The sequence below is a fragment of the Gekko japonicus genome, unplaced genomic scaffold (genome assembly GCF_001447785.1).
Source record: "Gekko japonicus isolate JY-2015 unplaced genomic scaffold, Gekko_japonicus_V1.1 scaffold1021, whole genome shotgun sequence".
Taxonomy (NCBI): Eukaryota; Metazoa; Chordata; class Lepidosauria; order Squamata; family Gekkonidae; genus Gekko; species Gekko japonicus.
In genome coordinates, this window is record NW_015176479.1 from 83378 (window position 1) to 100824 (window position 17447).

The window sequence follows — 17447 nt, forward strand, 5'->3', positions numbered from 1 at the left end:
CCGAACTGCTGACCTACTGTCCCTCCACAGCCTGCAGTGCAGCGTCTTAACCACTTGAGCCACCGCAGCTCTTTTTTATAAGAGCCCGGTAAATCCCAGCTATGTGAAGGAAGAGAAAAAGAACAAAAAGCGAAACCCAAACCCAGAAACTCATTTTTACAAAAGTGCGTCTTCCAACCTTCGTTGTAGCAGGGGGGAGTTTAAACACCCGGAGACGAATCGAAAAAGGCCAAATGCAAAAGCAGCGGGGAATGAGAAGCTCGGACTATTTTACTTCCTCGCCATTCGCTGGGTTTTGTACATTATTGTAATATCGCTGTTTGAAGAACGCTCAGCTGGATTGATCGTTTCAGAGGGCGGCCGTGCTAGTCTGCAACAGAAAAGCTAGATCCAAGTCCAGTAGCGCTTTAGAGACTAACAATGACTTTCGGGGAATCTGCTTTTGAGAGCCAGAGCTCCAGACCCTCGAAACCGTTGACTCTCAAAAGCTCGCACTCGGAAAAATCTTATCGGTCTCCAAGGTTATACTGGACCTGAATCCGGGCCTGATAGGTTTGCCTAAAGGGGAGAGTCGGGAACAGTGTTCCCTCTAAGCTGAGTTAATGTGAGCTAGCTCACAGTTTTTTAGCTTCCAGCTCACACATTTTTGTCTTCGCTCAGGAAGGATGGCTCCAGAGCAAACTAGTTGATGCAGCAGTCAAATCACTTGCTCACAGCTTTAGTGCCAGTAGCTCACAAAGTAGAATTTTGGCTCACGAGACTCCACAGCTTAGAGGGAACATTGGTCAGGAATACTAACGATTCTTAACTGGATGTCAGATTTTTCTTCTCAGGATGAGACAATTGTCAGGAAGAAGAAGAAGAAGAAGAGGAGGAGGAGGAGGAGGCGGCGATTGGCGTCTCAGAGTGACTTACAATCTCCTTTCCCTTCCCCTCCCCACAACAGACGCCCTGTGAGGTAGGTGGGGCTGAGAGAGCTCTCACGAGGACTGCCCTTGAGAGAACAGCTCTGAAAGAACTCATGACTGACCCAAGGTCACACCAGCAGCTGCATGTGGAGGAGTGGGGAATCAAACCCGGTTCTCCCAGATTAGAGTCCACACACTTAACCACGACACCAAACTGGCTCTCTCAGGAGAGGAGATGGCCTCCGGTTAGCTCTGTAGGTGACCCCCGCCCAGCCAGCAGAGGGGGGCATCATATATGTGCGTGCCTGCCAAGGGACCGGCGTCCGAGATGGACAGGAATCAAGCCGTGAGCCGGCTGAAAGTGACGCACTGAGGTTTCTGCTGCAAAGGCAGCCTTGCCGGCTCGCAGGATTTGCCTCTTGGCCTGGGTCTGTGAGCGCCGTATTGAGTTGTAGCTAAAAAGCAAACGTCACCAATAGCAGCCAGTGGAACTTCGCACTGCTGGGGGAGGCGGAGGGACGTGCAACGATAACGGACGGTTCTTCAGAGTAACCGGGACTCCTGCAGCACCTTAAATACTAGCCCATTGGTTGTCGCATAACACTAGATGTGTGAATTGCTCGGGTGCCTTTAAGCTTCAGTGCATGGCCAAAACTAAGCACCGATCTGGGTTCCCCCACCGGTGGGGCCGTTGCCACGCAGCCACTTTTAGACGGCCTATTAAAGACTCTTTTAATATCACTGCCTTGCTGACCTGTGAAGAGAGTGCTCCAGGGCAACGGACAGAACTGTGGTTCTAAGAGAGGTGCCCGATGCTGGACTCACTGTTGAAAGGGGGCATGATGGCTCCCTTTAAATATCTGGAAGGCTGTCCTTTGGAGGAGGGCAAGGAGCTGTTCCAGTGGGCAGCAGAGGAGAGGGCCTGAAGCGACGGGCTTAAATTACACGCAGGAAGGTACCGGCTGGATAGGAGGGAAAACCTTTTCACAGCCAGAGTGGTTCAGAGGTGGATTCAGCTGCCTCTGGAGGTGGTGAGCTCCCCTTCACTGGCGGATTTCAAGAAGAGGCTGGGAGAATACTTGTCAGGGATTCTCTAGGCTGGTCCCGCATTGGGCAGGGGGTTGGGCTAGATGGTCTGTCTGGCCCCTTCCAGCTCTATGATTCTGTGATTCTATGACTATGGACTGTACACTGTGGCCAAGGGGAGCCTTGTGCCCAAGAAGGACGCCAAGCCAGATGTGGACCCGGGACTACAGAAGCCTTCTACTTCTGCACATCTGCACCCATAACAAGTACCGGGATGATGAGATCGGGCTAGCCTGGGCCATCCCTGTTTTTGTTACTTCCTAAAAAAAACCAACACCCTGCCTTTCCCCCAAGGAACTCAGGGTGGTAGACCGACCCATTCCCCCTCCCGCTTTGGTCCTCGTAACCAATGCCTCCCTCAAAGCTGTGGAGTCCTGTGTGCAAAGATTCTACTTTGTGAGCTCCTGGCGTTCAAGTCGTGAGCGGGCGATTTGGCGGCTGCACCAATCAGTTTGCTCTGGAGCCGTCCTTTCCTGAGCTGAGGCAAAGACGTGTCAGCCGGAGGCTAAAAAACTGTGAGCTGGCTCACACTCGCTCGGCTTAGAGGGAACACGGCTCGTAACCACTCTGTAAAAACAGGCTTTCGCCGAGAACACGAGTGTCCCAAACAAATTCTCCACGTCAACCTGATTCTCCCCGCTCACTGCCTGTTGTGTCTTCTGGCCTGTTGTGTTTTGTTCTGCAAGGAGATTTTACTAAGTCTTTTTCGTGAATTCCTCCAAGGCTTGGACGGGTTAGAAGCTGGCACAAACCTGCACGTCAAAAGACTCTAGCTGATGCCAAGATCACCACTGGCCCGCCTTCAGGTTCACTGCGTGCCAACGTTGTGTTTGGCTGGCTTCTAAGTGCCGAGGGCCACCTCTCCCCGCACGGCACGAGTGGCTGGCGCCTTCTTACCTTGTCCCGTTCTTCTTGGAGAAAGTGTTTTTGACGTTGAGGTGCCGGCTATTGAGCTCCAGGGCCGTAAACCCCCCATTATCCAGGGTGACAGATTCCTCCGTGTGGGAGACGTTTTTCCCTGGGGACAAACGGCGACAGAATGAGAGCAGGCAAAAGCCCTGCCCCGGCTCTGCGTGGAGACAGAGAGAGAACCGCCATGTTCAGATAATCGTCCTCCTTTTATAACGAGATCTTTCTTATCCCCCCCAACACACTGTGTCACAGGAAGATCGCGGCACAACCAAAGGAACAATTTTTATCAGCATTTTACAACCAATATCCACAGATAATATCTCCCTCCCCCCCCACCACCCGCTCTCTCTCTTTTTGGTGTTTGGGAGGGAGGAAAAGAGGGAGGGAGGGAAGCTTGCCGGTCACATATGGATTTCTTTATCAGGCTGCAGAGTCTACAGCAGCATTTAAAGGAGACAGGATTAAACCTTCTGATGTCTTCCCCTCCCCGGATTAGCGTCTTGGTCACCCATAAGCCCCCTGAACACCAGAGAAGCTTTCTGATCACAGTTCCAGGCGCTGATTTGTGTTTTCTTGCAAGTGAAGCTGCAATCAATTTCAGGGGGATTCGTTCCCAAGCAAGGGGGTTTAGAAATTACGGCGGTGACCCCCTGAGGAACAACCTCCCCTCCACATTCGGCAGTGGGACTTGCTAGTTAAAGTGGGCACAAGATGGCAGGAGGCCCCAACCTTTTCGGGATGGTACCCTACAAGTCCAAGGTCCTTTCTGCACTAGACCTTAAATCCTGGTTCAGCCCTGTCCCCGAACTTACATTCTACACTACACGCGAGTTCACCTCTGCAATTATCTCGGGGTATTTTTACATTCTACACTACACGCGAGTTCACCCCTATAATTATCTTAGGGTATTTTTACATTCTACACTATACTCGAGTTCACTCATGTAATTATCTCTGGGTATTTTTTGTTTCCACATTACACGGAGGTCACCCCGGTTTCGCCCCACACTTGTCCCAGGATAAACGCATGCTGTTATAACCAGGGATAAATGCAAGGTATTGTGTCACGAGATGAACTCTGATAAAACCAGGGATGCGATGTAAGTGCGGAAGGGACCATAACTCCCCAAATCCAGGGTTTTGTATATCCCCTTCTGGAAAAAAAGACATTCTGCCCAAGTAATCCCAATTCTTCGCCAGGAAAGGCTGCATTCAAACCAGGGGTCCATCTAGTCCAGCATCCTGTTTCACACAGGGGCCAGCCAGTTCTCTAGAGGGCCAACAACAGGGCAGGGAGGCCAAGGCCTTCCCCTGATAAGAACATCAGAAGAGCCCTGCTGGATCAGACCAGAGGTCCATCTACTCCAGCATCCTGTCTCACATAGAGGCCAATCAGTTCCTCTGGAGGTCCATCAACAGGGCATAGAGGCCGAGGCCTTTGTAGGAACATCAGAAGAGCCCTGCTGGATCAGACCAAGGGTCCACCTAGTCCAGCATCCTGTCTCACATGGTGGCCAGCCAGTTCTCTAGATGGCCAACAACAAGGCAGGGAGGCTGAGGCCTTCGTAGGAACATCAGAAGAGCCCCGCTGGATCAGACCAGGGGTCCACCTAGTCCAGCATCCTGTCTCACACAGGGGCCAACCAGTTCCCCTCAACATCCAACAAACAGGGCAGAGAGGCCAAGGCCTTCCCCTGATGCTGCCTCCAGGCTCTGGGATTCAGGGGCTTAGTGCCTCTGAACATGGAGTTCCCCTCAGTCACCACGGCTGATAGCCACTGATAACCTTACCCTCCACGAATCTATCCAACCCTCTTTTCAAGCTGTCTATTCCTGTGGCTGTCGCGACACCCTCTGGCAGCGAATCCCACATTTGAATCACTCTCTGTGTAAAGTGGTATTTCCTTTTGTCTGTCTTGTTATCCGTCCAGTCAAACAACAAATATATACTCTGCAAAAAACCTTTTTTATAAGTTAAAGTGTTCTATATGCTTTGTCTTATAAAGTGCGCTGTGTATTATTCATAATATTCTAAAACAGGTATATATTAATTACAGGCAATGTCAACAATAATAATCAGTTTGTACAATCTAATAGCTACCAGTCAATTGACATCCTTTTTACACTTTAACTTATAAAAAAAGGTTTTTGCAGTGTATATATTTGTTCGTTGACTCTTCTAACACTGCTGCTCGAGTTCCCACAGTTGTTATCCGTCCAGCCTGTGCAGCTCTGCAAGACCACCAACCCAAACAGCCGTCTTGCTACGTACTGTGGCTGTAATGGAAAGAGGTTCCACTTTTCCACTTCTAGATTTACACTTTCCCTTCCCAGAGAGCCAGTTGGGTGTTGTGGTTAAGTGCGTGGACTCTAATCTGGGAGAACCGAGTTTGATTCCCCCACTCCTCCACTTGCACCTGGCTGGATGACCTTGGGCAAGCCGTAGTTCTGACAAGAGCTGTTCTTGAAAAAGAGCAGTTCTCAAAAGAGCTCTCTCAGCCCCACCTACCTCACCGGGTGTCTGATGTGGGGAGGGGAAGGGGAAGGAGTTTGTAAACCGCTCTGAGACACCCTTGGGTAGTGAAGGGCGGGGTATAGATCCAATCTCCTCCTCCTCCTCCTCCTCCTCCTCCTCTTCTTAGTGTTGTGCTATGTACTGTGGCTGGCCAGATGCCTGGGCCTGCAGTCCAAAGCAGGAAAGATGGGAGGGAAAGGAAGTTTATTTGACTACCGTGGATGATGATGAGCTGACTTCCGCTTCCTGAGTCATCAGACAGTTCAAGCGTCTGATGGACTATCTCATATTAAGACGGGGGATTTGACCGTGCGGGTGCCCCGCAATCCAGACTTTAAATGGCTGGTGCTTCTTTTAATGTGGTGTCTTTGGGGGGAAAGCCCCCTCCCCTCTAAGCCGTGGAGTCTTGTGAACAAAAAATTCCACTTTGTGAGCTACTGGCATTAAAGCTGTGAGCGGGTGATTTGGCTGCTGCATAAATCAGTTTGCTCTGGAGCCCGTCCTTCCTGAGCGAAGACAAAAATGGGTGTGAGCCGGAGGCTAAAAAAACTGTGAGCTGGCTCACACTAACTCAGCTTGGAGGGAACACTGCCCCCAGCCCACCCACGCACCCACCAAAACCCCTTGGTCCCATCTAAATCTCCTGCATGTCAGGCAGGTCTTTTGTCCCCAACAGCATTAAGAATTGGCGTGAACAGATCTTGACGTGGGTCAGATCTGCCCTTTCATGTCTGTTCTCCAGACACAGAGCGCGAGGAAGGAATGAGAGATTTCTCTATGCGCCATGCATGGGGGCCTGTAATAGCATTAGCTCGGTAAAATGCCACGGCATTCATACATTGCAAATCCCACGGGAGTGAAAACCTGGTTTGCTAACCACTTGCTAGAAGTGAATTCATACCGGAAGGAGAAATATCCCTTCTTTGAGGGCTGAACTACCGACTCTTCCAAAGGAAGGCGGCTTCTCTTGGTACCTCTCCCCCCCTCCCCGCTTTCTCACAACGCAGCATCAAAGAGGCGAGTAACCAGTGCCGGCTGCGCTCGCTGACTATTGATTTCCGAGAACTCCCTGGTTTGTGTCATCAAAGAGTTAATGCCTCTGTCACAGGTACCGCCAGGTTTATGGAAGTGCCCGGCCCCGGGCTTGAAAGGACTCCAACGGACGTGGACGTCTCAGGAGGAAAGGGCACACATTTTATTTGAAAAGCACCCGCAGCAGAATTCAGGGTCTAAGCCATGAATATTTAAACACATCCCTCCGAGAGCGCAAGAGTCTTGTCTTCAGAGCGGCAAGGCGGCGGCCCTGGCGGGCTTTTGTAGGTATCCCCAAGGAGGGCCTTTTGAAAAGTCCAAAGGCTAAGGATTTATAACGGGGAAACAAAAGTTGGAAACAGGCATGCCGCTCGGCAGCAGATGGGCAGTGAAGAGCCACGTAAGCCTGGAGAACACCCCCAAACGGCGCTGCGCCCCATGACCTCAATGGACTTGGGAGGACGCGACTCTAGAAACGCAATCCTAAACATCCACCAAGAAGGCCAAAAGGTATTGTCTTGCGTGGAACTGCCCGGGATTTCACCTTGAAAGGGTGGTGCAAAATGGCAAACAGGCACATGGCGATGCAGCCAACTACGCTTGCCAGCTCTGGGTTGGGAAACACCGGGAGATTTTGGGGGTGGAGCCTGAGGAGGGTGGGGTTTGGGGGGAGGGGCTTGAATGGGGTACAATGCCATGGAGTCCACCTTACAGGGCAGCCATTTCCTCCAGGGGAATTGATTTCTGTTGCCTGGAGATTAAAATGTGGGATTTGCTGCCAGAGGATGTGGTGATGGCCACAGGAATCAACGGCTTTCAGAGGGGCTTAGAGAGATTCATGGAGGATCGGTCTATCAGTGGCTCCTAGACATGGTGACTGAAGGGAACCTCCACATTCAGAGGCATTGAACCTCTGAACCCCAGAGCCAAGGAGCAGCATCAGGCCTCATCCTCTCTGTCCTAGTGTTGACCATCCAGAGGAACTGGTTGGCTACTTTGTAAGACAGGACGCTGGACTAGATGGACCGCTGGTCTGATCCAGCAGGGATACTCTTAAGTTCTCTGTGCCCTGTTGTTGGCCCTGCAGAGGAACTGGTTGCCTGCTGTGTGAGACGGGATGCTGGACTAGATGGACCTCTGTGCCCTGTTGTTGGCCCTGCAGAGGAACTGGTTGCCTGCTGTGTGAGACGGGATGCTGGACTAGATGGACCTCTGGTTTAATCCAGCAGGGCTCTTCTGACGTTCTTATGCAAAGTATTGTAATACCAGGAGACCTCCAGCTACTACCTGGAGGTTGGCATCATCAGCAACCACACACAAGCTCTTTTCCATATACCGAGGGCCACGTGGGATAGAGCTCGTTTCGACACATATATGGATCGCCACAACTTTTTGCCCATGTAAGCGACTGTCAGGCCTTAACTCTGAAAATTCGAGACGAACCGATAACGTTGTACAAAATTCGGAAGACGAAAAGGGAGAATCCCAGAGCGTTGTCGTCTCTGGCTCCCCAGGGGTCCGGGAGCCCTGAATAAACTCACCCATGTTGCAGTTTTTATATTTCTTGGCCTGGCTGTACAGGAGGAGGGTGAAAACCAGCAAGAGGAGGAAGATCAGGATGCAAAGGGCTATGACGAGCAGAAACCACCATTCTTCGTAGAAAGGAGACTCTAGCTGAGCTGTAACAAGGGAGGGAAAAGGGGAGGCAGGAGAGGATTAATTTTGGGAACAAACACGTCTCAGCTGTCTCCTCCCGCACCGCTGTCCCCCACCAGCATTTCCCGCACCGCTGTTCCCCACCAGCATTTTTATTTTAGGGGTAGAGGAAGAGGGGCGAGCAAAGGCATTGGTGAGGGTGGTCAAAAGGTCTCTTCCCATATGAAGAAGTCTGAGTCCAGTGGCACCTTTAAGACCAACGAAGTTTAATTCTGGGTAGAAGCTTTGGTGTGCGTGCACACGAAAGCTTATACTGAAGAAGTGTGTGTGCACATGAAAGCTTACACCCAGAATTAAACTTTGTTGGTCTTAAATGGACGAAGTACTGATCCCTGCGGTACCCACCCGAACCCATATGAACAACATGGCTACCCACCCGAACCCATATGAACAGTTGGCTTCAATCAAGATGGGTTGCCATGTTAGTCTGTCTGTAGTAGTAGAAAAGAGCAAGAGTCCAGGAGCACCTTGAAGACTCACAACATATGTTGCGGGGTAGGAGTTTCTGTGAGTCACTGCAGTATCTGAAGAATATGGTATCCGTACCTGAAGACGTGAGCAGTGACCCAAGAAAGCTCCTCCCCTGCCACATATTTTGTTAGTCTTTAAGGTGCCACGGGACTCTTGCTCTTTTCTACAGTTAGAGTAGAGTTCAGTAGCACCTTAAGAGCGGGGGCAGGGGGTGCACGCGAACACATGAAGCTGTCGTATAATGAATCAGACCCTTGGTCCCGCAAAAGTCAGCACTGTCTACTCAGACTGGCAGCAGCTTTCCAGGGTCTCAGGCAGGGGTCTCTCACATCACCTCCTGCCTGATCCTTTCAACTGGAGATGCCGGGGATTGAACCTGGGACCTTCTGCTACAGCCCTTCCGGAAGAACTACAGACTGGACCTCAATCACAGCCCAGTGCGGTTGCTGTTCAGATTGTGCTCAAATTCCTGGAATGTTGAGGGTGGAGCGTGGGAAGGGGGGGCTGGGGGGAACCTCAGTGGGGTATAATTAAATTTTCCAATCCAAGCCTGGAGCCAGCAGGAGAACTGAGGATGGAGACATGGTGGGGGTGGCAGCAACACGGAAGTGACAGCAGGTAACTCTAGGAATCGCCAGAAACTCTATGGTTTTACTAGAGAGCTTCCATCGATCCCTAGAGCTACCCTATGTGAATTAATAATAATAATAATAACAATAATAATAATAACAACAACAACAACAACAACAATAACTGGAGATGCCGAGCATTGAACCTGGGACCTTCTGCATGCCAAGCAGATGCTGTGCCAGTGAGCCACGGCCCCTCCCAGAAACCCTGGGCCCCAGCAGCTGCCTCACCTGAGTGTATGTTGATGCTGGCCCTGTTACATACAAGCACAGAGAAGGGCACGCACGAGTCACTCGCAACTCCCATCTCTGCTGCAAGGTGTAATGCCCGAGTCTACCTGAGAAGGTTCCCTACTGCCTGCTATAAATCCAGCTAGAAGCAAAGAATCATCAAAACCGCCATGGCAAAGCTGGGCGTTGGAAGCCACCGATCTCCCTGAGAGGTGGCTTAATTGATTACCAACCGACAGACGGGGGTCATTCCGAGCGGCGGGAGCCTGCGGGTCTTTAAACCCCGTCCCCTGCTGCTTCCAACAGAAAACGGCCAATTTGATGTGAGCATCAGACCATCAGAAAGAAGCGGATTAAATAGATGTGCTCGGGCCAGGAACAAATAAACGAGCAATTTATTTACAAGGAACCGCGGGTACCCCCGTGAGGCTACGGCTGTCAGCTCAGGAAGAAGGCCCCTTTGGTCGAAACCACAGGAAGGAAGGAAGACCCTGCCCCTTCTTTGAAATTTGAGCTGCCCTCCGATTTTTCGAGGCCAGCCAGGCCGTGGCAGAGCGGGAACCCGACGAGAACTGTGGCACCGATGGCATTTTGTTTCCCCTTCTGACAACGTTCCTGCTAAATTGTGCGTCTCGCACCAGGAGCGAGGAAAGGGGGAAAAATTGAAATAGCAGAGCAATGCCGGGCCCGCGGAATGCTTTGACATCCCCCTCAGGTGCCAAGCTTTTGAACCATGAAGATTTTTGTAAAATGATTTTTTCCGCTCCCCCCCACCTTCTGCTGAGGCAGCAAAAAAACAATCTGAGAAACGCCTCCCTGAAGCGACTTGGAGGAGTCTGGCAAGGCGAGATTTGAGTGTTGCATTTGACAAGGTGACAGAGTTCTGGCATCAGCAGTGAGCCATCGACTGGTTTCTTTGGTGAACTGTGCAGACCCCCCCAAACCCTCCCCACAAGAGATGGCCTTCTAGATTCTGGGTCTGAGGCCAATCACCTTTGGTTGATTGGGCCAGCTATGCCCACCCTGGTGAGGAAAGCTCTAGCCATAATACTTCTGTCTTGATAAGTACTGCTCTCTCCATGGGATGTCTATAGTGAATCCTGGGGAACAGCAACTGGTCCAGATGGTTGGAAGGGACTACCTACCAGGAACGTGTTTCTCTGTTGTAAGTCAGTCTGTGCTCAATGACAGCACAGATTCTGCAGACAAAGAGCTACCTGCCAGTACCCAAGCCAGTAACTGAACAATCAACTGCAGCCAGGAGGAGAGCAACAAGAGGTCAGATTACCAGCTGAGCAGAAGTCACAGCCTACCGCTGAAATGGAGCCGACTCGCCGCTGAAATGGAGCCAACTCCTTGTAGCTCTGAAGCAATAAAAAAGGCTTCAGGAGTCAGCAAGAGGTAGCATTTAAAGGCTGTTGCTCAGGGGTAGAGCCCCCGCTTTGTACGCAGAAGGTGCCAGGTTCATTCCCAGTGTCTCCAGTTACAAGGATCAGGTGGTAGGCGATGTGAAAGACCTCCGGATCAGACCCCAGAGAACCATCTGAGCAGACCATACTGACTGTGATGGATCGATGTTCTGATTCAATATAAGGTAGCTTCATGTGAGACCAGTGTTCCCTCTAAGCTGAGTGAGTGTGAGCTAGCTCACAGTTTTTTAGCCTCCGGCTCACATATTTTTGTCTGAGCTCAGGAAGGAGGGCTCCAGAGCAAACTAATTGATGCAGCAGCCAAATCGCTCACTCACAACTTTAATGCCGGTAGCTCACAAGGTAGAATTTTTCCTCACAAGACCCCACAGCTTAGAGGGAACATTGTGTGAGAGTTTGGATTTATACCCTGCCCTCCACTACCCAAAGGTGTCTCAGAGTGGCTTACAAACTCCTTTCCCTTCCCCTCCCCACAACAGACACCCTGTGAGGTAGGTGGGGCCGAGAGAGCTCCGACAGAAACTGCTCTTTTTCAAGGACAGCTCTTGTCAGAACTAGGGCTTGCCCAAGGTCATCCAGCCAGGTGCAAGTGGAGGAGGAGTGGAGGAATCAAACCCGGTTCTCCCAGATTAGAGTCTGTGCACTTAACCACGACACCAAACTGCTGCCACTCAGAGTACAGAATAATGACCTTGAGAGACCAATGGTCACTATAAGGCTGCCTTGTGTGCCTCCTAAAAGGACACTTGGATCCTTCTCACAGAGAATGGGAGTGTATGTAAACCTTAGGCATGTGTGTAGAGGGGAGAAGGACGTGTGCATAAATTTGGTGTGTCTACTGCAATGTGCCAAAGCCCCCACTGTGCTTTGGAACCCAATGTGCCAAAGCACCCACTGACACCTTTTCTGGCATCCACCATGTGTTTTTAGGAAGTGGGGCCGGGTAGGGCTTTTGCCCAGCAAGGCTTCTGGCTGAGTACTGGAGATCTGACTGTCTGTGCAGATATTTTTTTTAATGTTGCTTTGGCAGCAGCTGCCAGCACAGCGCAAGGATCTACACCGTGTTGCCTACGTTAAGCCGTGGCCATGGCATCGAGACTGGCTCCACCTCCTGCGGTGGCCATTTTATTTATTTATTTATTTATTTATGCAGCAGATCTTGGTCTATCGAGCGTAATGCTCTTTGAGGGACGTACCAGGAGAGATTGATTGATTGATCGATTGATCTGCTGGTGATCCCCAGCCCTAAGGATGTTCGCTTAGCCTATACCACAGTCAGAGCCTTCTTGGCTCTGGCACCAGTCTGGTGGAACGCTCTCCCTGGGCCCTGCGGGACTTGATGCAATTCGGCAGGGCCTGCAAGATGCAGATGGTTGATGTGGCGGCGACCTATTTATATGGGCCTCCCCCTGCACTACTGTCAACGTGTGTCATCTTTCATCCGCCTGTTCCCTCCAGTACTAGTTGCCATCCACCCGTAAAGAGAAGAGAGAAGAAGAAGAAGAGATTGGATTTATACCACGCCCTTCACTACCCAAAGGAGTCTCAGAGCGGCTGACAAACTCCTTTCCCTTCCCCTCCCCACAACAGGCACCCTGGGAGGTAGGTGGGGCTGAGAGAGCTCTGACAGAAACGGCTCTTTTTCAAGGATAGCTCTTATCAGAACTATGGCTTGCCCAAGGTCATCCAGCAGGTGCAAGTGGAGGAGTGGGGAATCAAACCCGGTTCTCCCAGATTAGAGTCCGCGCACTTAACCACCACACCAAACTGTAAATACTTGGGGAACCTGCGCAGAAGCAGACGAGGAATGGATTGGATAAATGGTGCCATCCACTGCGTATTATTAATATTAATTGATCTTATTGTTGCTTGGGTTTGAAGAATTGCTGCTCTTATATATTGAACTGTATTATTTATTGTTCTGTTGCAACTTACCCTGAGCCTGCTTGCAGGGGAGGGCAGGCTAGAAGCCTAATAAATAAATAGATAAATAAAATTTAAGTGCATTTTTTTTTATTTTTGCGAGCCGCCTTCAGTGGGTCTCTGGAGGGGCAGTATAAATATCTTTCCCCATAACTAAACAAGCAAATAAAATTCTGCACAGAGTAGACTGCTCTTTGAGTATTGGGGAGGGAGAGCAAGAGCATGCATATGAAAGAGAAACAGGCTTGTATGAGAGATGAATGTACAAACGGACACAAGGCAAATACCTACTGGTCTCCCTCCTGGTTTCTAGTTTACACAACAGTCTAGGGCAGGGGCGTCGAACTCATTTGTTATGAGGGCTGGATCTGACATAAACAGGCAGGGGTCGTTTCGTAGAAAAAGAGCTAGGGGAACTCATTAGCATAACTCATTAGCATATGTCAGACCCCCTGACATCACCGGAAGTGTGTCATAAGGCCACACCCCCTGACATCACCAGAAGTGTGTCATAAGGCCACACGGTGGGGAGAGGCAGGGAGGAAGCAACTTACCTTCCCTCTTCTCCTGCCTCCTCCTGGCTGAATGGGGGCCGAAAGCAGGGTGGCCGGAAGCAGGGGGCGGGGCTTTGTCATGTGCCCCCCCCCCGTACCTCACCCAGGGGAACTGCGATCCCCCGCAATCCCCCCCGAAATGACCTCTGGGGCCAGGCCATGTGTGTCATAAAAGGTAATGCCAGGTAGCGAGGTATAAACTTTATAAAGGACACAAACACAAAGGAGGTGTTTTTTTTACTTAAAATGAAAACATGCTTGAAACATTAGCACTCTTGCAATATTTTGCTTATTTAACAGTGTCTGATAACTGACACCTCTCGCTTTGAATTATTGCCTCAAAATATCTGTGCTGTTGCAATCTCGAGTGTGCTGTTCAGGTGTGGATCTGTAAGCTGCAAACCTATGATGACGCAGCAGCAGCAGAACTGGAAGAAGAAGCAAAAGACAGCCGGTTCCACTGTGGGCCTGATAGAAAACCCTCCGGGGGCCTGATCCGGACCCTGGGCCGCATGTTTGACATCCCTGGTCTGGTGGCACCTTAAAGACTAACCAACTTCATTCCCGCGTAAGCTTTGTTAGCCTGTTAACATGGAATAAACACGGTTAGTCTTTAAGGCGCCATTGTATTTCTGTTTTGATCTGGCTGCCAAAGACTAACATGGCTACCTCTCTCGAGTCTAGTCCACACAGCTGAATTCAGAAACCTGAATTCAGGCCCTTACAATGAAAGAAGCCCTGAAAAGTTAACATCGGCTAAGGTTAGGTACAGAAGTCTTTAAAGGTCAACCATCAAACATCTTAGTAAAATCCAGCAATGGGGGAGACTGGCAATTTAGCTTGCCAGAAAAGCTTCGGGAAGGGGGCTGATGCCTTTGGGGGGCTGCTGGTGGCAGGGACCAGCTGTGCCAAGTGGCCCTTGTGTGGCAACGGCACCCCCTACACACACGTTTACATTTGCCACAGCTCGGGTCCATGCCGAGCCGACCCTGCCAGCCCTTCGGGGACTGCTTGGCTCAGCTCGTAACTCCCCCGTCCACCCCTACCAACCTGATACAGCCACGGAGGGAGGGCTGGGTTCTCCGTAGCCAAACCCGTTCACAGCCACCACCCGGAATTCGTAGCTCACTCCCTGTTTCAGCTTGTCCAGGCCGACCGAGTAGGAGGTGGCGCTGCGAGGGATGTCCTTCGCAAACAGGTCCCACAGTCCTTCGTCTAGGGAAGCAGTGAGAGAAGGAGGTTAGCCTGGCTCCCGCAAACCCTCTCCTGGAAACAAAAGCACTTTGACCCAGATGGGCCATTAGACATTCTCCATCCTGTTAGTTACAGCTGATTACAGCGCATACATTAGGCATCCCATGAGGGCCATTGTGCAGCCATTCAACCGGTGGGTATCTGCTTCTGTGTGCGAAAGTGTTTCATATTTGGGTTCTCTTGTCCCTAGCAGGATGGTCTACCTAATTCTTTTCAAAATCTACTCAGTTACAGGGTTACCAGCCTCCAAGTGGTCGCTGGAGATTTCCCGCTATTATAACTGATCTCCAGGTGACAGAGATCCGTTCCCCTGCAGAAAATGGCTGCAATGGAAGGCAGGACTCTATGGCATTATACCCTGCTGAAGTCCCTCCCCTACCGAAACCCTGCTGTGGTAAGTCCGTCTGTGCTCAGTGACAGCACAGATTCCACAGATGAAGAGCTACCTGCAGCTGGCCCTCAGCCAGTAATTGAACAACTGGCTGCAGCCGGCTCTGAGCCAGGAGGAGAGCAACAAGAGGTCAGGTTACCAGCTGAGCAGAAGTCACAGCCTACAGCTGAAACTGAGCCAATGCCTCGTAACTCTGAAGCAGTACACAAGGCTTCAGGAGCCACTCATGGCCCACCTGGCTCACTCACATCCCTACAGTGCTGATGCTGTCCGAGGCGAGCTGAGTTGCAAGAAAGGAGTGTGAGACTCATGGCCCGTTGTCAGCTGTCAACTGACGAGATGGATGAGTAGTTCCAGGATGACGGCCAAGGAATTGGCTGGGAGTAGAGCTTGTTAAGACTTGGCTATAAAGTCAGCCAGGAGAAACAGCAGTTTGTGGATGCAACAGGTACGCTTTGCTACTGAACCACCAACCTTGCTGTTACCGAACCTCTGCAACCTTGAACCAGACCTGACAACCAACTTTTCTGGAAACCCAGATCCTGGACTGGACTTGCTCCCTGGAACTCCTTGACCCTAAGCTGGACTTTGTTAAACATGCTCTCTGGAACCTCTGATATTTGTTAAACATGCTCTCTGGAACCTCTGACATTGGACTGGACTTTGATTATTCTATCTCTCTCTTTCTCTCTCTCTGCCACCCTTGCTGTGACACCCGCTTCCTGGGAGGGCTGGGTCAGTACACCTGCCTTCTTAAGGTCCACCCCCAAAATCTCTAGGTATTTCCCAACCTGGAGCTGTCAACCCTAGTTTCAGTAGTAACAGAAGAAGGGACCAGTCTTCCCAAGCGAGAAGGGCTGGGTTAGTAGCTTGAAATGGGAACACCAAACATTCCTCATCAGAGAATTCTCAGAGACTCGCTTCCTTTGGCTTAAAATACCGACATCCTTCCCCCCTCCCCCGCCTGGCCGAATCTTGGGATGGGCATCTCACTTCCGCAGTGGGTTGGCGTGGTGCTAAATGATCTCTGTGGCCCCTCTGGTCTGTGAGCCTTTAGTTTTGCCACCAGTCAATTTTAGCGTCCTGATTTATTCAGTGCCACATGCCTCGCGACATCGATCACAGAGGCAGAGAATTCCCACGTCGCCCATTCGCTGATCAAGGCGATTGGCAGTTCCCCCGGCCGCCTGAGCGTGGCCGGCTAGAAACTTCATTGCCTGAGCCGGGTTAAGAGGAAGTCAATGGAACAATAAAACCGGTAATTTCTCGGTCACGTTTTTAAAAAACCCCAGACCAGCGCATTATGTGCTAGCATGGATTAGACTATAATAGAGCACCACAGTTTATGTATTGGGATATATGTTTGTAATGAATATAAAACCTGCGATAAAACATTGAGGTTTTTTCTTGGCAACTTTTTTTTTTTTAACAATGTAATAGAGGAGCCTCCAGTTTTATTTACTTGAAAGAGAGAGTAGCTGCACAGAGGAAGCTGGGAGTACAGGAAAACAAATAAAACCTTCATTGTTTTTTACACAGCTTCCTTGTAATAGATGTGACCTGCTTGTGTTAGTTAATATGAAGGAGAATTCCAATTTAGAGCGTACTCTGTGCAGCAGTTTCCCAGATAAGCTCTCACAGTCCTCCTCAAAGAGAAAATATCACTGGTGGATTCCGTTAGTTAAGAGTGTGCACCAGCATTCAGAAATGGGGATTTTCAACTATTGATACCAGAGAAACTAGACCAGTGGTGGCGAACCTATGGCACAGGTGCCAGAGGTGGCACTCAGAGCCCTCTCTGTGAGCACGTGTGCCATCGCCCCAGCCAGGCCCAGACCATCATTAAAGTGTCAAATTCTCTGCCGTGTTTCAGGAAAGTGGGCAAGGGCCTTCACCAATAGGGTTTACTGCAAGCCTCCCTCTAAATGTGGTTATTTTAGTTGATGGTAACTCCTTCCCTATGAAGAAAGCTTCATGAGGCTTTCTTAGCTTGGAGAAATGACGACTGAGGCTGCCATGATAGAGGTTTACAAAATCATGCATGGGGTAGAGAAGGTAGAGAAAGAGGTCCTCTTCTTCCTTTCTCACAAGATGAGAACTCGTAGGCATTCAATGAAATGAGTCATTAACACTGCTGCAGTGGTGACCGCTACAAGCATAGACAGCTTCAAGAGGGGACTGGATAGACATATGGAGCAGAGCTCCATCAGTGGCTATTAGCCACAAGGAATAGATGAAACACTCTGTCTGGGGCAGTGATGCTCTGTCTTCTTGGGGCTTGGAGGGGCAAGAGTGGGAGGGCTTCTGGAGTTCTGGCCCCACTGGTGGACCTCCTGATGGCACCTGGGTTTTGGCCATTGTGTGACAGAGTGTTGGACTGGATGGACCACTGGCC

General features: G+C 50.5%; 1 protein-coding gene across 1 annotated transcript in view; it reads right to left on the reverse strand.

Moving 5' to 3' along the window:
- Window positions 1-17447, reverse strand: part of SDK1 (sidekick cell adhesion molecule 1) — a 502369-nt gene that overhangs the window by 17138 nt on the left and 467784 nt on the right. The window contains exons 38-40 of the mRNA XM_015427208.1: window positions 14458-14622; window positions 7995-8132; window positions 2892-3012 (exon numbers count right to left, since the gene is read on the reverse strand). Of these exons, the coding sequence (XP_015282694.1) occupies window positions 2892-3012; window positions 7995-8132; window positions 14458-14622 (424 nt within the window). The remainder of the gene's footprint in view (window positions 1-2891; window positions 3013-7994; window positions 8133-14457; window positions 14623-17447) is intronic.